General features: G+C 34.5%; 1 protein-coding gene across 4 annotated transcripts in view; it reads right to left on the bottom strand.

Annotated features, from left to right (window-relative positions):
* LOC130255720 (sodium channel protein type 2 subunit alpha-like) overlaps positions 1–22,248 on the bottom strand; it is a 53,342-nt gene extending 31,094 nt beyond the window's left edge. The window contains exons 1-14 of one of the 4 annotated variants that reach the window (XM_056496695.1): positions 21,952–22,248; positions 18,440–18,558; positions 17,484–17,573; positions 15,801–15,929; positions 15,201–15,292; positions 13,886–14,158; positions 13,524–13,587; positions 12,513–12,654; positions 12,176–12,382; positions 9,084–9,383; positions 5,275–5,622; positions 4,260–4,392; positions 1,565–1,803; positions 277–450 (exon numbers count right to left, since the gene is read on the bottom strand). In XM_056496695.1, the coding sequence (XP_056352670.1) occupies positions 277–450; positions 1,565–1,803; positions 4,260–4,392; positions 5,275–5,622; positions 9,084–9,383; positions 12,176–12,382; positions 12,513–12,654; positions 13,524–13,587; positions 13,886–14,158; positions 15,201–15,292; positions 15,801–15,929; positions 17,484–17,573; positions 18,440–18,558; positions 21,952–22,218 (2,577 nt within the window). In that variant the 5' untranslated portion in view covers positions 22,219–22,248. Of the gene's footprint in view, positions 1–276; positions 451–1,564; positions 1,804–4,259; positions 4,393–5,274; positions 5,623–9,083; positions 9,384–12,175; positions 12,383–12,512; positions 12,655–13,523; positions 13,588–13,885; positions 14,159–15,012; positions 15,105–15,200; positions 15,293–15,800; positions 15,930–17,483; positions 17,574–18,439; positions 18,559–21,951 lie in introns of all 4 variants that reach the window. The other 3 variants (XM_056496697.1, XM_056496694.1, XM_056496696.1) reach the window with 3 other exon arrangements.
* Positions 22,249–27,494: the final 5,246 nt, after the last annotated feature.

The raw sequence follows: 27,494 nt of genomic DNA, 5'->3' as shown, positions 1-27,494 counted from the left end.
TATAATATATAATATATAATATATAATATATAATATATAATATATAATATATAATATATAATAATATATAATATATAATATATAATAGATAATAGATAATATTCTATATTCTATATTCTATATTCTATATTCTATATTCTATATATTCTATATTCTATATTCTATATTCTGTATTCTATATATATTTACAAAACATGATAGTAATTACAGGCACCAGCACTTTTATTTTTTGAGTGAGATAACTGCATGCAAATATTTAATTTTCAAGGTATTTACCAATCTGAATGACCGAAGAACAGATAATCCTTCAACATTTGCAAGACCAAGTTCCATTAAACTAAGGCTAACGATTATACCATCAAAAATATTCCAGCCTTCTTGGAAATAATAATAAGGATCCATGGCAATAATCTTTAGTACCATTTCTGCTGTAAATATCCCAGTGAAAACCTAAAAGAAAATGTAATTAATTGTTATGACAAATTTATATACCTGAGGAAATCTTTTTAATCCAATGAATTCTCTTACCTGTTACTATAAAAACCAACTGGTATCTCCAAATGGAGATAGCATCTAAGTATTTCTAAACACTGAAAACTAAATCAGGATACATAGTAGGACAGAAGCTTGATAAACATATAAAAAGCAATTGACCAGTCAGCAGTTCAGCTCCCTGGTATGTGCTGGACTATCCATCCAGCAGATGATGTGATGTGACCTGGTGTTTTAAGTCCTGTTTGATGAGGATGGTTCCAATAAAAAGACTTGACAGCAAGTATTTTCCTAGCTTGCAGTCCAAAAAGATGATAGTCTCTTATGTCAGACTGTCTAAGCATATACTCTCTAAATTCTGTCTTGTAGACATGAGAAATTGGAGATTCGTGTACTGTGCTTTTTATAAGAATATAGAGGTTTCACACATAATTACCATGCTGTGTGACAGCTATTTCCTTTTAGGAAAATGAACCTCAGGAGATAATGTTATTTGAAATATCTCCAAGTGCCAAATGTGAAATTATCAATGAATCCTAGTGTTTTTAAGTCCAGAATTTAACTAAACACTTTCTTGCGCTACGTAGTAATCAGTGATTTGTGCAGCACAGCAACAAGTTTGGGAGCACGCCTTTTTTGTAAAAGTATTTTCACTGTAGTGTAATTGAAAAAAATTCCAAGAGAAATTCTAACTTTGAATATTTCATCAATTTTGTACAGAAGAAAAATATTTTCTGTCATGTTATATCAGTACCATGGTAAAAATACCATAATCTACCTTAATGTTTGAAAGAGAAAACCCAAGGTAGATGTCAAGAAATCTGGCATTCCAGTGAAGACTGCACTTCCAGACATATTCAATTATTTCATTATAGTTGTTAAAAAATACATTCATGAAAGATAAAGGCTCCAGTAAAAAAATCACTTTACCTGTGAAAATCATATATACCTTTTCTTAATTGATTATAAAAAGATATTCTGGAATAGATTTAAACAAATACAGTACATTTGTAAGTTTCTTCTTTTAGAAACGGGTATTTTTACATCAAGTAGTGCATTACAAGCTACTTACCAAATTCCCCACAGAAAGGACACTGCTAAACTGTTCTGTCATTGGGTAATGTTCCATGGCCATAAACAAAGTGTTTAAAACAATGCAAATTGTTATAGCAAGATCAACAAATGGATCCATCACAACTAAATTGACGACATGCTTTACTTTTAACCATGGACTCCAGCAGTCCCAGATCAAGAAAGTATTTGCAAATCTGTACCAGCATGGTGGGCATTTCTGTCTGGATTCTTCAAGCTCTGGGAAAAAGTAGAAAAAAATTAATATAATAAATGTATCTTTTGGAAGTTCTTGTTTAAGATATGGAAGAATATTATACTAATCAAATAATTTGCTCTCACTAACATGAGATTGCTCACCCATATTCATCGATCTTAAAATAAGACATCTAATTTATATAAGATCCTCTACCACCAGTGGACAGTGAAGTTCATTCACTAAGGAGTAAATCATCTGAGACAACTGTCTAAAGGGAGAAATGTGTTTACCTTTCCCAGGACATTGGGAGAATCTAGACATTTAGTTTAGGTTACTTGACTTCCTTGCAGCAGATATCTTAATTTTGGTTATTAAAAGTCAACATGACTCACTCATCACTGACCTACTATATAAAATTGGTATAAACTTCATAAAGGATTCACATTTTTTGTGGTATGTAATATGAGTACATATTTTGATTTGAGGTACTGAAAATTTGCTACTACACTGAACCACTACAAGATCAGATAAATTATTTGGAGTTCATACCTATAATTTCTTTTTTGAATTTATATTTTTAATATATTGCATGCCTGTTTTCTTATTTTTAAATTATAATTTACTTTACTTTGAAAATGTCTTGTCCACTGAGATACAGGACAGCATATATCTGTATTAGCAAAACAACTATTTAACAACTGCTTTCAATGAGAATCTTTGGAAACTATTTTTTCTTCAATTTCACTGCCAATATTGTCAAAGTTACAGAAGATTAGTAACTCCTTCTAAGTTAATAATAACAAAGATGAATATCTAATGTGATGGGATGTTTGAAAAGTGTAGAAGGAAGATTGTTGATTGCTCAAGTGAGAAATACTTAACTACAAAATATGTAAGAAATGTCCACAACAGTTTTGATTAAATTTTTTTGTAGTGGCATCAACCCAAGTCAGAAATTTCCCATTTTTCAGGCATCCCTTAGAACACAGAAATCTCCGTCATCATGACACTCCTGGATGATTCTGCTACAATAGTTGTTTCACAGATTGCTAATAAAGATTTACTGCAAAAATATACCCTTTGAGGATAGTGGATTGATTTCTGCCTCTAATATTGTTTTATATGGGTGGCATTACTGGAATTTAAAAGCTTTCATACTGCAGAAAGAAACAAGTTCTCCAGGCAGAAAAGGGCATCAATAGTCTTTACAAACCATAAAAAATACAGTACTTTTGAAGGAATATATGGATTGGGTGCTATAATCACATTTCTGAACATGCAACTCAGAATGCTGAGAGGCAGAAAAGGACTGGCCTTGGACAAACATGACCACCCATACTGGATGCTGAGTTGACACAGACTCTGTTGCTGCACGTAGCAATTTCTGAAAAGGTGGAAACCAGATATGGGTAAGGAGGTGAACTATCAGGAAAATTTTATTTACACTGGCATGTTTTTTTCTGGTCAGGAGACTGGAAGGACAAACTATTTAACTGGAGGAACAATGCAGCACTCTCTAAGGAGAAATCTTGTTTATGGAATGGAGAACCAAGATTTAAGAGGTACCAACAGCTAATACTTTCATGAAGGTAGGAAGACATACTCATAAAGATAGATGCTTGTGAGAAAAATTTTCTTCATAAGAAAATAGCTGATATAAGCCTATATTTCTAACTACAAATACTTTGTGATCTGTTTGTTTATCTGAGGGCAAAGGGCTTCAGAACTCACTTTAAAATTAGATTTCAACAATGGCTTAGAAACACTGTAAATTTTCTTGGTAATTTCTTGTCTTTTTAGACTGTATGTTGAATCTGCAAGGTTGGTCTGACTATAACACCTGCCACACTTCGCCTCTATCCAGTAGGCAGATCCTTCAAGCTTATAAAAATACTTTAATGGCATACATATGGAAAGTGAGCATACTCAGTTTCCATTAAATAAGAAAAAAATCTCAAAAATGCTTTTTCACACAGAAAAGGCAATATTTTTTAATCTTTGATAACTACAAAAATTTAAGAAACGCTTAAGACACTTTGTGGGCATTGGCATGGGTTGATTACTTTTGGGTTTTTTTCCTTTATATTTCTCACTCAAATTTCTTATTGTCTATCCTTGGATTTAAAGCCTAAGGGAAATGACTGTCTTTATCATGGCAATTTCTGGGTTATAATAATTGATTTTTCCTGCTGATGTCTAATGAAAAAAAAATCCCTGTATTTTCTGTTTGAGGCTCTGGCAATCCCCCAGCTACAATTGTTTTATCTCTATTAGTCCACTCACTAAAGTAATATTTTGGAAGGTGTCATGAAACATGGTTAAGTATTCAGATTGTGTAAATGACCTTAGAAATGTTCAAAAACCTTTTGAATCTGGTGTTCAGAAACTCCAGATGTCCAGTTTTACATTAACAAAGGAAATTACATAAATAATTTCTCTGTACATGTAGTTAGCAGAACTTCACTGAACTGCCTGTCAGATAAAAAGTACCAAATACCTTCCATTGTATTTGTAAGTATGCTGGCTATGCTCATTGCTCTTTGCCTTGCAGCAGACTCTTCCAGCATTTCCATGGAAATTTGGTATGAACTCAGTCTCCTTTTCCTTATTTCTGTTTCTGTAGTGGTGCCCTGTAATGAAATACTGAGGAATTAGACCATCCTTTTCAACAACCAATTGACAGTATTTACTGCATAAATATTGTAGTGAAAATCAAATCAGCTTTGTTCAATGTTCTATGCTTTTCAATGACTGTTTCTGTTCTTGTCAGGATTTCTTTCTTCTTTATTGAGGAACTCAGTGGGAATTTGTACAGTGTTACAAATAATCAACTGGAGGACCCAATACCAACACATTATGGGACCAAAGGTGGTTCACGCTTACATCACTGGCTGAACAGAATTTTTGCTCTGTACCTCCTTCATAGTGATAATAACAATAATAGTAATAATAATAATAAATACTATGTATGGAAAAGGCTTGCTTATTTGAATATTTGAAAGAACATCTTAGGTTACAGAAGTCTGAAACTGAGACTAAAATGTTATGTAATTACAAAGGCACATAAGAATTGTACATATTTTTCTCATGAAAGCTATGAGAAAAAAGTTCTTGAGAAAAATTCAGAAAGCGGTATTTCTAATAACTATCATGTGAGTAGTAACCACCTTCTGTTTAATTTGATAATTTTCCTATACATATTTCCAAGCTATAGGTTTATTAATATATTGAATATTTACTTTGTTGAAGTGAAACTATATAAAAATTTTCAAATTCAATTCATCTTTTTTTTTTTTTCTATGTGTAGATCTCTTGCTGAAAGCAAAAAGAATATACTACTTTACTAAGACTTAGACATAGGAGGTTGAGGACTTTTTTCCTTTATGTTCTCTTATTTGGAAACTATTGCAAATTATTTCTTAAAAAAATTATAAGGAATGCAGAGATGAAGAATAAGAGAAAATTCTGTGCCTGAAACAAAGTGTAATAATTACTGGCTTGCTTACAATTACCTCTGGTATAAGCTGACCAGTAGGTGAAGTTAGAGTTGAAGGTCCTCCAACCAAGGAAACCACTCCATTGCAATCCACAGTGCTGTGCATCTTCCCATTTACTGGAAGGGCTGGTATCATTCTAGATGACACACTGGCCTGGCTAATGTTACTGTTGCGCCTTTCTCCATGTCGATTTGGAACAAAGAGAGAATCTCTTCTGCTCTCATTGTCTTCAAGAGTGCTGTGCTCATCATCAGCAAAGTCATTTTCAGATCCTATATCCTTTGCATGACCTCTGAAACTGAAAATGCTGGTTTTGCTGTTGCGCCTTGGTGAGAACAGAGAACCACGAATGCTTAACAGAGACTGTAAAAGATTTAAAACAGACCAAACAAACAGCATTAGAACTAAAGTTGTAAGTTCTTGGCTTTTTAAAGAATAGTTATAGTGCTGGAGAGATAGTCATTTTTTTTTCTTCCATAGTATAAGTGTGTCCACTAGGGGAATGTGTTCACCAGGGGACCTGAAGCAGAGGGGAAAAAATTCTTTTAAGGTAATGTAGGAGGACTGAGGAAAAGTTGTGCAGAAGACATAAGCAAGGTTGAACAGTTCTGAGTGAAGAAGGTACACAGAACTGGCATGGACTGTGCTGTTTTCAATATCACTATCAAGATTTTGAAGGTACTTGTCTTTTATTCCTCCAACTACAGTACAGAGCTAAAAGTCTTTTACTTGTGTTCTTCATCCCCTGGATTCCTAGGGATAACAGCCAATAATACTCACTGATCACGCTTTTCTGTTTTATTTGGTAGATGCAGAAATGATCTTAAGTTTGCCATTGAAATCCTTCTGAACTGATGTAAAAAACTTGACTGACCTCTTCCCAATAACCTCAATAGTGTGGGAAAAATAACTAGAAGACACAGGGGGCAGCTTGGGGAAGCTTTGGAGTACAGCAGCAGCACTCTTAGGCATAGTTCTCCTGCCATAGCAGGTTGCACACCCCTGCCAGAAGGCATCACTTGGTTATCAGGCAGCCCAAAGCAAGTATTTACTAGGGACACTGTTATCTAAAGACATTCTCTTACAAGTGAGAAAAATAAATCAGTGGTTGTTGGTAATTCATCTTTTAATTACAGTAGAACCCGGTTAATGAAGTGTTCTTCTCCCTTGCTACATATTTTATTAACAGCGTTCATGAATAAATAAAATAAGTACTAATTGTGGAGAAAAGTAACCTGGCATTCTGCCTTTTTCAGTTCTGCATTTCTATAAATCTTCACATCTTGGTTCATCAAAAACCTGGTTTGAGACTATTGTCACTTTTTCACTATTTCTGCAGGTGGAAAGTCCTCATATGTAATGTCAATGGGTTTGATCCATAGGATAGAGTGAAATTGAAAACTATCCTATATTACATAAACCTATGTTAATGTTTTGAAAATCAAACAATGTATATGTACATATATCAACCCGTATATATCTCTCTGTATATGCATTGTCAGATATATAAATTATGTGTGTGCTGAACTGGTAGAACTGCCTGTTATAAGGCCTGGAAGGTTTTTACCATTACGAGATGTAATTTTTTCTGCTCTTACAGCTATCTCAAATTTTAATAGTTTGGGCTGAAATTTTCTATGCTGGCTGTCAGCCTCAGGCTGAGTTACTTGAAAAATATCAGCCAAATGATTTTGCTAAGCCATTTATGTAAACTTGGCTGGAGAAAAAGTGCTGTTTTGCTTATACTGAAAGATAATTTTATCAAAAAAAGTCCGTAGCTTCTATGGAATATGACACTGAATTCTGACAAAGCAGTAAACTAATTACTACACCCTTTTTACATTTCCTTGTAAATAAATCTGGCCAACCTACAGTCCTTCAAAAAATGACATGCTCACCAGAGTTTCATCTGCCTACCGGTGATACCCTTGTTCTTTTAGAGAATGTTCCCATTGCTGCTGTGTTTTATTTGCAGGCCAATCTTTCCAATAGGTGTTACCATGTTTTTAGCACAGCTAATTGGATCAGCCCCCTCAGGGATTTGCGAGAAGTAATGTCTGTTCTGCAAGTCCCTGCTGCATTGAGACAAAAGATATTAGCCAAAATGGCTGCAATTTTAACACACTTAGAGGCAGAAATCTATGTGTCTACATGCTATTGGATAGTAAGGTCTGAAAGGAAGGTTTGACTTTTATGGCAAACTGCATCATTCATCTGTATATGGTATCAAAAGGTATATGAATATGGTATCAAGGGACAAAACCTCTTACAGGGCCCAACTGAGCAGATTATCACCCCTTACCATTCTGCCTCACTGCTTCATGCTCTGTCCCTGTCTCACCAGGGAGTTTCTCCATGGCTAACAAAACAAATTAGCTCTGCCTTTACCAATTCTGCTGTTTGCAATTCTTTTGCTCTTGTGGCACCTAAGTTTTAGTTGTATGCTGTCAACTTTTGCCCCAAAGCTTTGTTACAAATGCAAAAAAAAGAAATTGTCAAGACTGTCTTTAATTAATAAGTTGATGGTATTCATAGGTAAAAGTCATCTATTGGATCAGACCACACATTATCATTTTGAAGACATACATTTTGAGTGATTTTTTCTAAAAATGACATAACTCTGTGTAGCCTTGAAACAAGCGAAGGTAGCACAGAATCATTTAAGCTGGAAAAGGCCCCCAAGATCATCAAGCCCAACCTTTGACTGATCACCACCTTGTAAACTGGCACTAAATGCTACGTCCAGTCATTTCTTGAACACCTCGAAGGATGCTGGCTCCACCACCTCCCTGAGTAGTCCATTCCAAATTTTTACAATCCTTTCCATGAAAGAATTCCTCCTGATGTCCAACCTGAAATTTCCCTGGCATATCTTAAGGCTATTTCCTCTTATCCAGTCACTGGTTGCCCAGGATAATAGGCTGACTTCCACCTGGCCACAATCTTCTTCCAGAATGTTGTAAAGAGATAAGCTGCCCCCTAAACCTCTTCTTTTCCAGGTTAAACACCCTCAGTTTCTTCAGCTTTTCTTCATATAACTCACTCTCTACACCTTCACAAGCCCTTCTTCAGCACCTCCGTATCTGTCTTGTACTGAGGTACCTATGACTGGACCCAGGATTCAAGGTTTGGCCTCTGCCAAGTGCAGGGGGCATATCCTGAAGTGACAGGAGACCCTTTGATTTATGGGATTAGAGTTTAGGACTTCGGATTAAATGATTTCTGGAGGTCCTTCATAAACTACTCTTTTTTCCCTATGATTGCAATGTTTCTCCATCATGTATAATGGATTTCTAACGAAGAAGAACAGTATGATTAAATTGTTACATATACTTGCCCAAAAGATCCCTGCGTAGTTTGTCCTTATTGTGCATTACTAATGCTATTTTTCTCATTATCTTCACATTAAAGAAACTAATTAAGGAAAATAATAAGAATTAACGGTAATGTGGGATTTCCTGGTGACGTTGCAGTCTGCTAAAAACCTGACATATTTGTATAGTTTTGAAATGGATCTAGAACAGAGAATATATGGTTCATTAATGCATATATATGAATACTAATCTTTCTTTCTCTAGTCTACTAGACACATCCTCAGAAATACATTTTCAGAAATGTGTTAAGTTTATAAGTATTTGTGGTACATCATTTTTATCCCTTTGCTAATAGAATGGATCAAACCATCTTAAACTTACACTTTGAATGGTACTGCCACTGATTTTTCCTTCATTTACCATTTACATAACTTCTAATATGTAAACCTGCTGTAATATCAGTAATAAAAGTAGAGTAGACACACATGACTTAATAAAGAAGTGCTGTACCTGGTGAGGAGAAGTGAGCCTTTTTTCATATGTCAGTTGACTTCCTTCTGTGGAGAAGCGGAAACTTTTCCTTCTGATACTGTCTTCTGACTCAGATTTAGGGAACTTATCAATATCTCCTTTGTCCTCTGCTTCAGCCATTTCTTTCTGTCTTCTTTTCTTCCTTCTGTTTCTTCTTTCTTTAGCACTCTTTGAGCTCAACTTTGATGCTTCTGAAGAGCTTTCCAAGAGTTCTCCTAATCCCCCTACACCACTGAAATCTCTTGATGCAACGGATGCTGCTGCTACTGCTGCTGTTGTCTGTCAAGTTACAAAACAAGGTGTTCTTAGTAGGCAAAAAAACCAATAATTTAAGAGTTTTCTATCAACTGGTTTTTATTATCACTGTGATAATAATGTTTTTCATACACTCTTGAGTGTGTAAATATACCCAAACAAATTGTACTGAAGATAAACTGTTGAGTTGTTTTGAAGCTATTGAGGGTATTTGAAGCACCAACTTCAGCAGAAGAATAACTACACTATTTGTTAAAGAATTGCTGCACAAGACACTTGTCTGAAAATAAAAGTAGTAAAAAAAATTGTAACATAGTGCTTTTTCATGTATTTCAGACCTGTTATTCCATTTTCTCTTGAGAAAAACCGCACATCATGCTCTAATTCAGCTGATCCCTTCTGAGTTCTTACAGGGAAATCTAATGCCTAGCATTCATCATGTGAGTCCATGTATCAAAATCCAGAGAGCACCATGAAAGCAGTTGAATCCAGCCTTTCCTCACTGTCTTCACTGCAAGAACACTCCCTTTACTTTCCTTCTGCCTTTGCTGGTACCAGGCACAACCTCTAGACACATCTTCAAGCCCTTTCTCCCTCTTCATGTTTTGTCTCCCACACACGTCCCACTGTATCTGCACCCTAGGCGCTCTAGGTCTTTGATATAGATATGCAAACGTATGTTTATTGCCTGTTGGTGCAACAGCCTGAGAAAAGAAAAAAAGTTGAAATTTCTTCTCTGATGGAAAGAGATGAGATGACTTACTGGAGAAGAGTCATCCCAAAACACAGGACCAGTATCTTTAACTACAGTGGTCAGCCCACTTGTTTTGGTTCATTCGAGAAAAGTTCTTTTAGTCTTTAAAAGAGGAAGAATTTGATAGTATGTCCAGTGCTGTTCCTTGAAAGAAGTGTGGGAGATTGTGATGAAATTCTGTAGTGGAAATATCTTTGGGGAGATGATAGGCTGCTCTCAGCTTACAAAAAAGGGTGGTGTGATAAATGGCAAGAGACTAGGGTTATGTAACAAAGATGACTAGTAATTATCCAGCAAAACATATTATATTCAATGCCAAGTATTTCAGGAATGATGACATATCTCTTTACAGCAGGAAAGGATAGTTTGAAAGCTTATAGTATGAATTAATGTCTTTCTTTGCCACAATATAAACCCCATGCTATAGAAGTTGACTTGATACAGACTTTTTCTGCTAAATTGAGTATTAAAAGGATTCTGAAGTGTTTATAAAATAAAAAAGCAATACTCAAAATTTTGTCGTACTGGTTCAGAATATCATCCTTCGAAGACTTTAACAGAAACAAAGGTAGCAGATGCTGAGTCATCACCCATCTGCTTCATATTAATAATAGTAAAGGTCAAACAAGTGGAGCAATCCAAAGACCACTGTGATGACTTAAGTTTGTGGATGAATAGGTTCAGAGTCAAGGGGGTGAAGAGATGGGTCCCAAACTACTTTTTGCCTTAGCAAGTAATTCAACACTTCAGTGATCCACCTTGTATTGTTTCACAAACAAAAGAGATCCTGACTGTAATAATGTTTTACTTATAATTAATGTAGTGATCAGTCATTTAAAAAAGTATGGCTTTCCAGGGTCTTAATTCAATATTACTTATAGTCTCTGTTTCTTTTTCTATTCTTCTTTCTAAGTCTGGATCAGCTTCATTTTCCCCACTCTCGATACACAAACATCTTGATGACCCTGAAGATATCTTTTAGTATAATGTGATTTACTGCCTTTAAGGCATTAAAATACAAGATTTAAGAAAAACACAGCAATATACACTTTGATGACATTCAACCTTTCTAAATTTGAGTTTTGCAGGGATAACGTTTAATGACTAAAATAAAGATATGCTGATTACATTTCACAAGTCATACATAAAGGTTTCTTTTCAAGCAAAAGACAGAGAGTTTGTCTTTTTGTTAGCACTTTATGGAGTCATTCTAACTTAGTGAAAGTACCTGCAAAGTAATACCAAAAATAGAGTTTCATAGGAGTTTCAAATTTGCTAGCATTTTATAAACACTGTCCTGTTAAAAATTGCTAAATACCTTTTGTAAAGCAGTGGGAAATCAGCCCAGAAATTAGACAGATGGCTGACTCACAGACCTGAACTGCTGCATATATTTTCCTTTCAGAAAAGAAAACCTTTCACAAAAGTATCTATTAAAATGTCTTTTTCTTAAATAATTTTCTTCTCTTTTAAAATGAAACAAAGATTACTTTAAAAGAATTCTGAAGTAATACATTTGCTATGAATATTGCTCATCTGGCTTTGAATATTGCTTGCATTTTCTAAGAATGCATAAACTGATTTACTAGAGTGTCAATTAGCGATATTTTTAATTATCTTGCTGGAGAAAAACCTAGAAGAACACTGATCACAATCTTTCTATTTGATGAATATTTAGGGAGAGTTATTAAGTATATCATGCTTGGCAGTTCTAACTCAGATGTAAATCAGAAGTAATATCACTAGATTTGTTCATGCTATTTATAAGATCTGTAACATAAAAGCACCATTATTTATGACAACTTAAAATCAGGTTTCTAGAGCACTCTTATGACAAATGTTTTATTTTACAATCTTTTGGTGAATGAAGTAACATTATTTTCTGTACCATTAGCTTGCTTTTTTCAGTATTTGGTTAGTTCCTGGTTTTCATTGGCTATTTTCACTTTTATAACTTGCATGGTAAACGTGACCTTTTATTTTCTGTAATTCATTGCACAATTTGGTCGTGTTCTTAATCATAAAAGATTTTTCATTCAGAAAGTACAATTTCCATCATTACCTGAGCTTCTTCTTGTTGCTTTTTCAGTTGTTCCAGCATTTGCTGAAATTCTGCCTCTTTCTGCTCTGCTTCTTCCATTGTTGCTTGATTCTGTTCTTCATAGGCCATGGCGACCACAGCCAGGATCAAGTTTATCAGATAGAAAGAGCCCAGAAAAATCACCAGAACAAAAAATATCATGTATGTCTTGCCAGCAGCACGCAGTGTCTAGGGAGTAGAAAGCATATCTATATATTATTCCACAACTTCATTTTCTCAGCTCATGCAAAAATAAACCTATTTATGTAATTTTGGGCATCACCAACAGTTTACTATTTATGTCATAATAATTTCTTACCAGCTGATAGAGATTCTCCCAGAAGTCCTGAGTCATTAGCCGAAACAGTGACAAAAAAGCCCAGCTGAAGGTGTCAAAACTTGTGTAGCCATAGTTGGGGTTTCTGCCAGCTTTCACACATATATATCCTTCTGGGCATTGTCTATGTAAAAATCAAACAGGAGGCACTTAGTCATAACTTTTATTCCCTTTTAGAAAATATGTATTATCTTTTGGAAGAATATGCATTATTTTTCAACAGAAAATCCATAAATTACAATTAAATTATATCAGAAAAAAAACTCAAGAATTTAACTATTAACATAGTAAATGAAAGACATTCTTTTCACCTCACTGGTTGAAATTACCTAAATATTAAAATTCTTCTCAATTACATTTTGCAAATAGAATCTTTATTCCAAATTAATTACTTCCTGGAAGAAATAATTGCTAAAATGTTGTTAAGGTTACAGAAAGATTAAAAAATATTATTAACTAAATCCCATTGTAGTATTAGGGATTACCCACATAATGCTGATATATATATTTTTAGTGACCCTCTTCACTGCTGTCAGTCAGGCATCCAAGTTCAGGTAACAATGCTAGGCTCATAATCTGGCATGTAAATGGCAGAAGTGAAAGAGTTAGGCTTGAAAACACAGGTTCAATCTTGAACTGTGAAGTCACTGCTATGCTTTCTTAATATTCTCTTAATATTTTCTTAATATGTTCTCTTTCTCATTTTTACCTCTTGTTTCCTCCTACTTTCTTCAATCAGTGAATTAACAAAAGAGACTTAAAAAAATTTCAGACCTTATCAATAAAACCAATTTCATTTTCTAATCAAGCAGGAAACAGTTAATTAGTATTTTTTTTTAGCCAGAGTGTAAAACATTTTGACTCCAGTAAGAAATTCTCACTTAGCTGCAAAACTCCGTAAGTTCTGTAACCCTGCTAAATATAGAGTTGCAACTAGATCTCGTTACTTCTTTTTCTACAGAGCATAACAGATAATTTTTGAAAGGGCCTTACCCTGCATCAGAGCTATTACCACAAAGTAGAGCATCTCTTTGTCCTTCCAAAATGTAAAAATGAGCTGTGTAGAAAGCATTAGAAATATATATGAATAGATCGAATAAATCTGAAAGTGTTATAAAATAAAATAAAAATAAATTATTTTAAATCATAGTTGCTAGCTATTGATCACTTTGCAGTTTGTTTAGGAACCTTTCTGGTTGTTGTATTTTTTATTGTAGGTATTTGATCTCTGTAAATCAGTGGCTGTAAGCAGTTCTACACAAGGCAGAAATATAAATCCCTCAATGTTATATTTCTAAAATAATTACATATTTTAGCCACAAATATATTAAAATAGTTATATCAGACATTCTTACTTTCATCCTCAATGTAATCCTTCCAGTTAAACGTGCTCACTGTCATGTTAACCAATGTACCGTTTTCATTCATTGTGCTATTAAAGTAGGAAATAATGTTTATCTCAAAAGTAGAATTGTCTGGAGGCCACTGCAGGCATTTATTCCTCAAGTTGCCCATGAACAGCTGCAGCCCTATCAGTGCAAATACACTCAGACAAAACACAGTCAGGATCATCACATCTGAGAGCTTCTTCACTGACTGAATCAGGGCTCCTACAATAGTCTTTAGGCCTGCAAAGAAAAAAGATCCATAGAATTATCACAGAGTATCTGTGCCCTTCCCATATAATTAAGAGGCCATGCAGACACTTAAAAAGAAATTATTTTTTATTTCTCAAAAGGTAAAGCTTCATGAGCAGCCTCAGAGCTTGTGAAGATGAATGAAAGAAATAGATTCATTTTTATGAATATGCAATGTACATATATTTCAATAAATCAAATATATAATATTCTCAAGCAGGAAACTTTATCAATCATGCTTTTCTTGTACAGTTTTGATTGCATTTCCTAATTTTCCTCTGCATTAAATAATCTGGCAATAATTTAATCTCCAGTTAATTCTAAGCATGACTTCACAACAGTGTGAAGCAGCATGAGATAGAATTGCTAGTAATTTTGAATGAAAAAATCGTTTGCATTTGATAAACTTTCCTGTGCATAATTTATTTCCTCTTTGGTATCTTCTTTTGTTGTTACTAGATATTTTTAAGACGAATGTCAATTTCAAGTGGTAAAAAAAGGAAAAATTTCAAGACCAAGAAAGCCATAGCACTAAGCTTTTGTAATGTAGAGGCAATTAGTCACAAAAAATGCAGAAAAACAAAGCAAAATAACCCATAGGCCTCGTATTTTATGTTTCATGCAAGACTCTGTTAAACTCAAAGGCTGATTTTGCAAAACAAAAGAAGCTAATGCTGAAAAGGCAAAGAATCATAAACTAAGTTAATGATCCATGCCTTTTTTTTTTTCTTTTTTCTTTTTTTTTTTTCTTTTGGCAACATGAGCAGCAAACAGCAAGACTTATGCTCAAAGGAAGTGAATTCAATGGAACGAAAGTCAGCCTCGGTGTTTAACCTCGCTCTCACCTGGAATGACTGATATTGTTTTCAAAGCTCGGAGAACTCTGAATGTTCTCAACGCTGAGACATTGCCCAGGTCCACAAACTCTGTCACATATCTGTAATAGGGGAGTTCACACACAAACACAATGACAGCACACAAATAACAGTTGGAGATATGAGGGGCCTAACACCTTACACCAACTACTTCTTACCTGGAATTACAGAAATAGTTTTCAAAGCTCTCAATACTCTGAAAGTTCGAAGAGCTGAAACATTGCCTAGGTTTACAAATTCTGTTACATACCTGTAGAATTAAATCACAGTTATTCAGAATTGAGGCAGAGCTTATACTAATTATGTGGGTCTTCAAAACCTCTGTGGCAATACTAGCAATCATGCTTCAAAATTTACCTGTCTTTTTCAGTACATTTCACTTTAATAATTATTTTCATCAATTTTGCTTAAAAGTCATTGAAGTGAAACTCACTGATTTGTATTTGAACATCTAGTTAAACTAATTAGCTTGTAATGGGATGGTAACATGAAGTCAAAGGGATGGCTTCATTTCTAGTGAGCAGAAAAATGTAGGACATGAAATTAGTGTCCCTCAGCAGTAATTACACTAGTGGCTAACACTCCATTTCGGCTTCTGCCATATTTTACTTTGATTTATGAATGCTAAAATGTGTGATACAGGGTCTAAACTTAAAAGGTTGCAAAAATTCAGTATTTTTAAATAAATACATTTATTATAATAATATTTTCCACTAATTTCATGCCCTAAAAGCTTAAAAAGTTCTTGAACCACTTACGCCATTAAAATGACACTGAAGTCAAGCCAGTTCCATGGGTCTCGCAGAAAAGTAAAACCTTCTAAGCAGAAGCCCCTTGCAAGAATTTTGATAAGTGATTCAAAGGTATAAATTCCAGTGAAAGTGTACCTGAAAATCATCAGAGCAGGAATAATGGATTTTTGCATATTCCCAGACAGTGCCATACTTTAGCAAAGATGACTTAAAAGAGAAGAAAAAATACTTAGAAGTGAAGGGAGTAAATTATTAACTTCACTTGCCCTAAATACTGTAGTTGCTGTTCAGTCTGTTGAAATTTGAACCTGATATATATGCTACTTATTTTCTAAAAGGTTGATTTGATCTCAGTTCTTGTGCTTACAAATAATTTCTGACTCTAGTATTTATGGATACATTTCAGACTTTGATATTTATATGTACATTCTTTGGCACTCACAGGGTTGCCTCTTTGCTTGCATTCATAAATCAGGTAGATGTCTAAGTGTAACAAAAACTGAAGAAATTTTTTATGCCTAAATCAGAGAGTTTTGTAAAAATCAGTTCTAGATAATAACTATACTAACTCCTGTAGTATATGTTTGTTTCATAAATAATCATCACATATAAGAAAGCATTCCCAGACTGTTATTCTCAAAGATGAGGAGCATGATTACCAGCTTACCTGTGGGAACAGCTATTCACTTAACAACACAGAATAGTCAGTTATAATCAGCATAATGCAGCACTTCCTGAGACCCACATGGATCTCAGAACTCTGCCTACAGACCCCTCTGCTCTCCTTTCAGACTCCCAGCAATGCTGACAAGCCATCATCACAGTTAATTGAGAATGACTTAATGGTAGTTGTTCCTAAACAGAGTTCAGTGTAAGTTTCATTAATGTAGAGAATTAAATAAATAAATAAAAACCAGTAATGGCTCTTTGAGAAAAGGAGGGAATGAAAGAAGCAATAAGTAATTAGAAGCAGATTTTTCATGAGTAGTATTATTTCAAACAAAAACATAAAGGGTTTTGAGGAACATGACCTAGTGAAGATGTCCCTGCATGCCAGGGGGTTGGAAATGGATGATCTCTAAGATCCCTTCCAACCCAAACTATGCTGTGATTCTACAGTAGTTCAGAGGAAAACACATATCTGTATTTTGTTAAAGAATCAACATGCAACTATAATCATGAACAAGAGAGAAATATTCTTATTTAGGTCAGCTCTTTTTTACTCTCTCATAAAACCCTTTCCTTGGCACTTTGAGTTTCTTGTGGTTTGTGGGTTGTGTGTCCTTGTGGCAGGCATTTCTGAGCTTAAATCAGTATGGCACAATAGAAGTCCCACTGTGATGAGATCACAGATACTCATGTAATTTTACATGCACAATTTTACATGCACATCTGTAGCTCCTTGTCTGATTTACAGCTCAGAATATCCAAGGACAAGAGCTCCTGTTTGTATTACACAACAGAAGTTCAGATATTCCTCAGACATAATTTTAATAAACATGGTGTTACCCTTAAATCATTTAAGTCATTCAGGGGAAATGGGAAAGATAGTGATGATCTCATGGAATCTTGATTCTTTCTGGCTCTGGAAAAACCCATTCTGGCATTTACATTTTTATAAATGCTTGTTGTTTGGAGTCACACAAAAACAAAGACGTAAAAATAAAGAAGTAAAAATGTTTAACTTACTCTACATTCTTTGTCCAGTCTGGAGGGTTACTCATGGTCATAAATACACAGTTGGTCAAAATAGTGCACATGATAAGCATGCTGAATAATGTAGGTTATAGTTAAGGCACATAAGTCAAAAAAGTAGGACAGCTTTATAACACTGAAATAACATAAAAATATTTAGTGTTTACAAGTGTGTACAAATAACATGACACTCTAAAGCCTAAAAATAAAGCTTTGCACATCATTTTATGTATTTTAAATGGTGTGCCATCTGGCATATTATGGTGCACGTCTGTAAAAAAATGCAATACTTTTGTAATTATAGCAGCTTTAGGTTTTAAATGAAGTTTAAACATATCTTTAATTCTGTAAATCATGAAATGACTACCCAAATGTAATTACTTATTTAATACAGGTGGATTGTTCCAAAAGATCTTTAGTCAGAGGTTGGTTCTCGAGGCCCAAGTTTTTCTCTGAGCATGATTGAAATATATTTGAAAATACTCTCCTTTATCCTGAATCTTTTATAGGACACCTATCCCAATGCTGAAAACACAATGCCAAAAAAGCTGCTCTTTACCCATGCTCTTTTGTCCTTGCTAAGTGAGTCTAGTTCATGAATAGTACTACTGGTCTTGGTAAAAGTCTGACCTTAGATATGTTCAAGTGCAATGGTTTGTCACTAATGTGGCCTTAGCTGCAGGGCTTAGTATGGGATCAGGTCTCCTTCTAGATATAAAGCCTGATATTTAAACTCTGACAGATTTAGGTGGTTCAGTAGAGAATTCTCTCAGGAGGGATGAAGATCATACTGCAATTCACAATGGGATATTGCCTCTTTTTTTTAAGGATGAGCAATATATATTTATTTAGCATAGTTCACTCCCATGGACACATTTGTATATCCACATGAAAAATATTATTTCAGTCATCAGTAGCAATGCGTAAATCAACATTAAGAAAAAGGATATGAATGTACCAAAATCTTGATAGCAATTTTTCTGATGGGATTAAAAGGAGTTAAAATATACAAGGCAGATGTGGCACTGAATCGGAAAATTGCTTTTCCCTTATTCAATACTATGAAAGTCTGCAAAAAATAAATAGAAAATTAAAATACAGTGTTGACTACATACATATCTTTACTTCCTACTAAAAGTTTCCATTCTCTACCTGAGAGGTGCAAGTTTCATTCTACTGTCTACCTGTGGTAGGAAAATAACTGATTTCTATGAATACTATGGACTAAGCCTTCCACAACCAATTCTCCAGTTTGCAAAATTTGCCACCATGTGGACTGAATTATGATGTAATTAAAATTAGTGGGAATTACAAAAAACAGTGGCAGAATATCATTAAACCAAAATGCAGGATTTTGCCACTAAAATATTTCAATTTTATTTCTTATGAAGTCTTTGATTAAAGTGAGAGCTTCAAATTTATCAAATACATTCCACCTTGTGAGCAAACACAAACAAAACCAAAATAGCAAAAGGACAATTCTAAATGCCAGTTTGTATTTGGAAGAAATACTTGACAATTATATACACACATATATATATACTGACAAGGAGAAATTGTCATTACAAAATCAACCACAATGTAAAAATAATTTTGCCTTCATTTTCTATTTTAAATGTGCTCTTAATTCCCCTATATGTGAACAGAAAAAATTAGCTAGTGATTATCATTTAAATTTTGGTCTGATAAACCTATGGTTTGTGTTCAGTTTATTCTTTGGGCAGTTGTTGCCTAAGTGTATTTGTCTGTGAATAAGGTTTACTTGCATCTTCGGTGCTGCTTGAAATTTCTTCAGGACATAATTATTCTTCATTCCTTTGGCTCTTTGTCGATGGTAATGGCTCCGCTTTGTGTTAACATAATAGAGTCTTTGTTAAACTCTCAGCAGAGCTATATAGTATCACTGTTCTCCATGTTGATTTCCATTCTCTGTAAAAACTTGGCTATGATCAGAAAAATTCTGCCCTCTCTGTGGTCTTCACTGCCTCTTTGGACAGTCATCTCGAGCAAGGAAAGCAAACCTCTTCACAGTGGAAAAGAAAATAGGTAAAGGTGGTGCCTGATCACAGGATAACACCAAGCTTACACTGAGGGTGGCAGAGAACGGACACACACTCCTTGGCATTTCTCCCTGCCCTACAGTCCTTCACCCAGCTGGAAATGCTAGAAAGATGTTGCCTGTCCCAAGGTCACTGCTGCAGCTGAGCCTGAAGACAGACTGTATTCACATATGATTTCCTCTGCACTGACAAGTCAATGATTAAGGGTAGTTTCTACTATCACCAGAGGAGGGATGACTAATTCTAGTCCATTATTTAAGATGTCCATTTGTTTTCTGTTGAGCATAATTATACTGCTAGGTAACATAAACATGGATGTCACCTGTGACTAAAGATCCTACAGTTTACTAATTGCTCTCATATATTTAAAAAATCTATCATTATCATGAGCTTTTCAAAAAAATCTGACTACTTTTTCTGATCAAAAGAGGTTAGAAACTATACTTAAGGACTTCTCAGGCTTGCTGAAACTTCACTTGTTCAAACAATTTTATCCCTGAACTCAGTTATGCAACTTTATTCCTGAAGTTTTGCAGCTATTCCAGAAAAGTACTGACAATTATGTTTGAAGTAAGAATGTGCATGTAACTGTTGTTATAACCCAAACAATATAAATTTAAATAACCCTTAGCAATGCTACTTCTTTGAGCTTTAATTTCTTTACATTTCCTTAATAATGTACATATTTATATTATCTACAACATTGTTTATTTAACTTTCACTACTGTTAGGTTATACAATTGCATACAGATTCTGCTTTCTTTTCTGCTTCCATTACTGAGGCCATAGTTTTTAAACCTGTTTTACAAACAAAAGACAACCAAAAATTTAGCCACAAAAGTGAGATTATTTGCATGATCTTTTTCTAGCAAACAAAGTTTCTTTGGAGTTTAAAGTATTTTATGCCTCGATTTTTTTTATAGTGACTCAACATCAAGTTTCTTATCTTGATGGCAGCCTGGAATGCTTCAGGCTGTCAATAGAGCAACTGTGTCCAGTTCTATCTCTGTTTCAGAGAGATGAGAAAAGATAGTCCCAAGTACCTCTCCATAAAACACCTGCATTTTTTAAATTAGGGGTGTTATCCACCTCTTCATCTTCCTTCACTCTCCTTACCTACAACACTTTGAGGTCTATCAGAAACTGAGAGAACATCTTGATGCTGCTAAAGGAACACACAGAAATAAACATGAGTATAGAGGAAAACTGGCTTTTACTGTCACCTGTACTAATCAGTGCAGGACATAAGGTACTTTTGCTTGTTCCCAGGTTGGACTATTTCAGACCCTGGAGGATTTATAACAGTCTACAGCTAATCACAGCTATGGAAAACAAATACTTGTTTTTTCCTTGTCTTTCTCTTAACTCAAATAACATCAGTCTGCTTCCAATTGTATGCATGATTGCTATGAGACCAAAACCCATACACTCTACTCTAGATCTTGACTTTTAAAAAGTCAAACGCTCTACTTGAATGTGTCTGTTTGAACTACCTTTTCTATCTCCAAGTCACTGACTTGGGGATCATGTGAAAAGGAGGATTGTGTATGACTGTGCAAATTGGAAAGGAAAATACACCTTTTTTAGGAGTTTGCATTCTTCATGGAGCACAAGTTTGCTAATGGTCCCATAGTGTTACAGCCCCACACACGTAACTAAGATACATGGCTTTTATTTAATAACTCTTTTCTCTGGTCTTTCTGTATGAAAACTCTTCAGAACACCAAAAAGGTCTTTTTGCAATTCCTTCCTTAAAAATAAGCCTTTTCATGGTCTGCCAGAGACTTTTAATTGACAGCTCTGCAGTAGAGATCTAACATAGCAAAACCAAACACCTCAAGCAATAGTTTGCATTGTGGTAGTTTCAGATGAACCAACATTTACAGAGTCTCTACATCCTACACATATAGACATACATGTATTTCATATGTAAGTTTGCATATGTTAGATGGCTATAAATAAACAAAGAATATGGTTACAGTCCTCTATTTCACTAAATTGAGTGGATGCTACCTTGTTATCTACAACTATTTCCATTGCAAAACCATGCTTGGAACATCTCTTTTCTCATATCCAGTCTTACTATTAATATTGAAATAAAAATAATTCATTCTGTTCTCAAGTTCAGGCAAGATCAAGGAAGACACATCTTCCTGACAATGAATTAAATAGCAAGTAACTCAACAGAACTGAAGCAGTCACAATATGGAAGAGCATAAATCAAAAGATGATTCTGGATGTTTAGCAGATTGATAGTTCCAACCATCACATTTTGTGATTAAATTGTATATGTATATGTATATGTATATGTATATGTATATGTATATGTATATGTATATGTATGTGTATATGTATGTGTATATAAATTTATATTTATTTTGTGCAAAACATAATTCACTCACTTTTTTATTGATATAATATGGGTCCAGGTCTTCCAAAGGTTCAGACACCATTCCTGGAGGTATGTCACCGTAAATAAATGGCAGTGTCTTTCCTGCCTCCAAGTCACTGTTTGGTTTTGGACCATTTTCATCATCATCATCTGTATGTTCTTGCTTGGGCTTTTTAGCTTTTTCTTCTGCAGAACGCTTTTCAATGGCTGCGAGAGAATCTCTAGTAAAATAGCGGAAGCTTTCAGGTCCAGGTGGTACCAGCAGTGCCTGTGCCATGTTTTCATCCTGCAAATTTAATTACTTTTAGCTTCTTGCATAAGAATGACCTATAAAAGAAAATTAAATAATTTAGGCAAGCTAGATTGTACCAATAGGAAAAACCTCAACATTTGGTTAGAAGCTCTTTCCAGGCTTAAATAGAAATAGAAGCAGCATATTTCAAGGCTGAATGGCAGTTAAAAGCAACAGTTCAGAATTTATTTAGATATTTTAGAAATTATTTTTCAGCTTTTTCCTGCTGATCCAGAAAAAGACACTATTTCTGCCCACAGATATTGCTTTGCCTGTGTCCTTGGACACTCCCAGTTAGAGCAAATTGCTGATACAAGTGTTTTAACAGTGCAGCATTTTTTTTAACAGCAAGTATAAAAATGCATATTCAGTGAGGTACTGTTGAAAATTGTAAACACACATTCTACTACTTAATAGATTTCATTTATCCATTTTTTTTTCAAGCATTAGCAATACAACTTTACAAATGTCAATACTTTCATTAAACTCAATGATTTTGCATGACTGGTGCTGTTTAAATGACAGCAACTGAATTATGGGAGGAGCAAGCATAATTCTTTCTTACTGACACTTAACTGTGGTGAAGGCTAATATTAGATACCAGAGCAGCTTAGGTTGCACTTATTGACTGTTAGCTGTGAATCAAAACCACAGGCCTTTTAAGTAAAAGGAAACAGCATGTACAATCAAGGCTATGTGGGAAAAGATGCTGCTTCTGATTCTTTGCAAGGCGAGTGTCATAGTATTTTTTTCAGACTGAAACTAGTCCAAAACCTAAGGCTCTGGTTCCCTGTGAATGTCTTTAGTACCAGTGGTGGATGATGCTGCTTTTTCCTGCTCTCTGCATTGAACTTTCTACTGTACAGCAGTACAGACTTCTCTTTATGAAGTCCTGCAGTGCATCAACTGAAAGCAATGTTATTTTTTTCTCTTCCAAGTCCTTCTGTAGCAGGATCAGTTATTTAAAGTGATGTACTGTACAGCACAGTTGAGAGGTTTGAATAGCTGGGGGGAGAGAATGGCAAAATGGAGGCAGATATGGTTAAATAGTGCTGCCACCAGAGAAGAAATTAAAGCTTTACTTGGTGTCTACTTTGCAAGATTTACAGCATACAGTTGTAAAAAATTTAATTATGAGAACCAATTTTAAGAGGGAGTTTCAATGCTTAACTGATGAGCTCTAATTATGTTTTCTGTTACATGAAGCCATGTAACCTTTGCTGCATTACTTCATGAATGTGCAACGTCTGTATCCTGGAGATGCCACATCTAAATTTGAGACATAATATTCTGCTCATTTGCACTCATTCAGTAGTCGTTCTCCTAAAACTTCTTGCCTGTATGAAGCAGTTTGTAGAAATACACACACACACAGACACACAAAGTGCTACAGTAATGATCTTATGGAGTAAGATATATGAAGGCAGAAGGGGGTGTTAAAAAGTGCTTGAGAAACCTAGAGTAAGAAACTGGAGGAAAGATATGAAACAGCATACTCCTAACTCTGAATCATCAATCCAATGACATGGTAAGGACTCATGTTCCTGTGCCACCTCAAGCCTTTATCTCTGGAATGGGTTCACAGCACAGCAGTAGTGTGCATGATCAGCACAGAGGTCACTGAAATAATTTAGTCAGTAGATTATAGCACCAAGTAGATAAGTAATACAAGACCAGAATTAAAATACACTGTACTGTAGACATGAAGAAGAAAATTTCTCTCAAGGAATATCCTGGAGAACTATGAGTTAATGTAATGTGCAGAGTAACAGAGACCTTGGAGTGGTTGAAGACACAGATGCAGTATAAAAGGAAAAATAAATTATAAAGCCAGCCAAAGTCTCCAGCAGGCAACCTTATAATGGGCTTCTATGCTAAAATTTCTGCTAATTTTTTCTTTGTACAGGATGGATGCCTTCGCTAATCCCTTTTTTAAATTAATGTACCTCCCAATTATAAGGATCCTAAACTCAAACTTGTCCCTTATTTTTAGAATTAAAAGCATACCTCTTTTTCTGCATACAGTCTTTTGATTACTACTTTTGCTCATGCAGGATTAATGAACTAAGAAGATGTCTGAGGTTTCACTTTGGTCTTTCTGAATAATTCATTTCTTTAAACCCCATTTTACATGTCTGTGATTCAACTTTTCACCCTAGGTGCCTTTTCTGTGAAACTAGTCTTAAATGATGCATCCAAATCAAGTCATCAGTGCCTGTCTTGTCTTTATAGTTCAGTGCATTTGTCTAGGCTGCTTTTCATCCATTAACAGTTACAGCTATGAATGCTGTAACAAAATGCATCGTCCTCACTTAAAAGATATGTATTTCTATTGCCAGAAATCCAAAAAGGAGCCAATGACTGACTGGGGAAAGTATTGGCAGTGTGAGGGATTAACTGTATTTCTCAGGTAAAAAAACATGCCCTAAAAGTTTTCCTGATGAGTTGGAAACATTACTTAAGACTTGCCTCCACTACTGTCGAGTGCAATTACATCTTTTCTTTCCTGGTGCTAGTACACAAGCAGGTTTTTCCTATACTAAATATGCCCCAAGCATTTTCATTTAGATTACAAAGCTTAAAAGAACAACACAGAAGTATGTGTCTGATTACTGTTGCTATACATGCATTAATTTAATAGAACAATGAAACAGAAGTTGTGCTGTTGCCTGTACTGAGCCTGAACAAGCTCTTAGCAATCCTTGAATCATGAATTGCTCAATTGTTAGTGATAGCTTCTCTCTCCTTCCTTCACTGGCTTTAAAATGGCTTGTTATCTGCTAACTAAACTGCCAGGATATGAATGATACTAGGCAGAATTCAGACACTTTGTATATCTAATAATTCAGAATAACTGTCATTAAAAAACAATCTTTAAAGAAAGAGTCTCAAAACTACATGTGGTCCAGCCCCTCAGTATCTTCTGCTGCTCAGCAAAGAGAGTTTCAAGTATTTGAAACACCATTCTGGTCTATATATCATATATGTAATACTCTATAACTTAATACATTTCATTAGAAAAATGAAATTCCCATTTATTAAAGACATGCTTTTGCCATTTAGTTGTAATTGAGCATGGCATTCAAGTCCTTCTCCAATTTTCCTTCAGTCTCTACCTATAAATAATAAGATTGAGCGAGAAACAAGATCTATATGTTTTTAATTTTATACATATATCAGCTACTTATATTATGTCCAGAGATACCTTGTTAAATTTTATTTTTAATATAATAATCTTCCATCATTTACAGAAGATGAGTCAGAAAGAAAGTAAAATATCTTTGGTAACAATGTCAAATTAATTTTTTTGTATCGCTGAAAAAGCCGGAAAAAGTGGCCTGAAGGTATCTATTTTTATGACATCTTAAACAGGCCGAATGGTAAAAGCGGAAGTACCAATGTAATTACCAGGTAGATACCATGATTGTTTATTAAAAGCTTCAGGTTATCTAATAGGTTATCTGCATTTTGCATAAAACTGCACATACCCCCTTCAAAATTTTCAAGGTGGAGAAACAGCACACCTTGCTGGGTTTTTTTCACTTTAAAGTAATGCCTGCTAAAACCTTGAAAAAGCTGACTACTGAGATTTTCATTCCATTAAAAATGAAACAGTTGATTAGGGTTGGAGTGAGTGCAAGGATAGCAAATGGAATCTGTAAAATGACCAGCTATCCTAATTTTCTTATGCTAATCTTTTATTTGAGAAGCTGTAATTTAGAACTAATATCTTCCCCTGTGCCAAGCCCTGCAACAACCTCTCAGATGCTAAAGCCTGGATTAAAAACTTTCCTCTAAATCACTAGTGTTAATAAGACCAGCTGTCTCAATTGAAGTAAAGCCATTTGTCAAAATCAAAAGGATGGGTCTTCCCACAGTACGACAGTCAGAAACATCAGGGCTAGTGGCATCACCTCAGCATCAGTTAGAGATTACTTTCTGCAGTTTAGAAATAAAAAGTGTAGCTTTTGTGTACTGGTATCAGAAAAATACCTCAAATCAAGCTCTTACTGTCCTGTGGAGAGAAGAGATACATGCTGGGACAGTCTGAAAAAATGAGTCATCTTAGCTCCCTCTCTTAGTGTTTGGAAAGTTGCTTTGCAAAATTCAGGTGTTGTTGGTTTTCTGGAAGTAAAGGTAAATTACATTTAAGTTACTGTGCTCTGATCAAATTCCAAATCAGGAAATTCTGCCTTTAATTTTTTTCTAGAAAGAAAAGGATAGGTAAATATTATTCTTGTGAATAAGATATAAATAATCTAAAGCAACATATTCTTGTGAAGAAGAACTAAAATTAAATATTTTTATTGCCACTTCTCATGGCTTTTCTGCACAGAGAATAATTTATGAAGAAAATTGTGGTCTGAAATATTTTTTTAAGTTACAGATCATTATCTTTTCATAATTGACATTTACCATCATTTACTAATTATTCTGGCATATTTACTCTATTTTTTACTGCTTTAAATATTCTAGTAAAAAACAGAATTACAAAAAACATCAAAAGAGACTCAAAATGTCACTGCTGTTGTTCACAGTGGTAAATGCAATGCAATGCAGATTTCTTTGAGATATCTAAAGAGACATGCAGTTAAAATTATCTATAGGTCCTAAGGCAAGGAATACATGAAAGCTAGTTTCATAAAAATAGTATATCATGGAGAGGAGTGATTTCCTCAAAGGTGAAAACAGTCTCCAGAACTTAGCACCTGGTCAGAACCTGCCTCTTTAAAGTGTAATCTAGTAATTCAAACTTTGACAATTTGTTTTGAATAGGTCCTCCTTGACTAGTACATAGGATTTATTTTCCTTTTTTCCAGTAAATTCAACATTTAGTATTGATCCATTGTATCCTTTTTTTTTAGATTATAATTTATCTGTAGCAATGACTGCATTTGTATTTTTGTTCATATTTGTACAGTCAGCCTCAGTAGCCTATAGGCATTAGTGTTATATAACTATTCAAAATAAAAATAATGAAATCACTACCAAGTGTTTATTAATAAAATCAATAAATTCCAGAAGACAAAAATACTTGTTATTAGAATATGCAATAAATTAATAAGGATATGTCACAGAAATAATATTCCCTAATAAAAACTTGCTTAAGAAATATTTAGAATGGGGTTATTTAAAGTAAGTGACTGAATGCGAACTAGTGTGAACACATTGGCCAAAACCTGGCCAAAGAACAGTAAATGTAGTAAAAGCTTCAGGTGCTTCAGGGGTGTTACATGCAATTTTATTTCATGTTCTCAGTA

Source organism: Oenanthe melanoleuca, chromosome 7, assembly GCF_029582105.1.
Source record: "Oenanthe melanoleuca isolate GR-GAL-2019-014 chromosome 7, OMel1.0, whole genome shotgun sequence".
Classification (NCBI taxonomy): domain Eukaryota; kingdom Metazoa; phylum Chordata; class Aves; order Passeriformes; family Muscicapidae; genus Oenanthe; species Oenanthe melanoleuca.
Note: the sequence above shows the minus strand (reverse complement) of the source record. Positions and strands in the feature narration are given on the sequence as shown.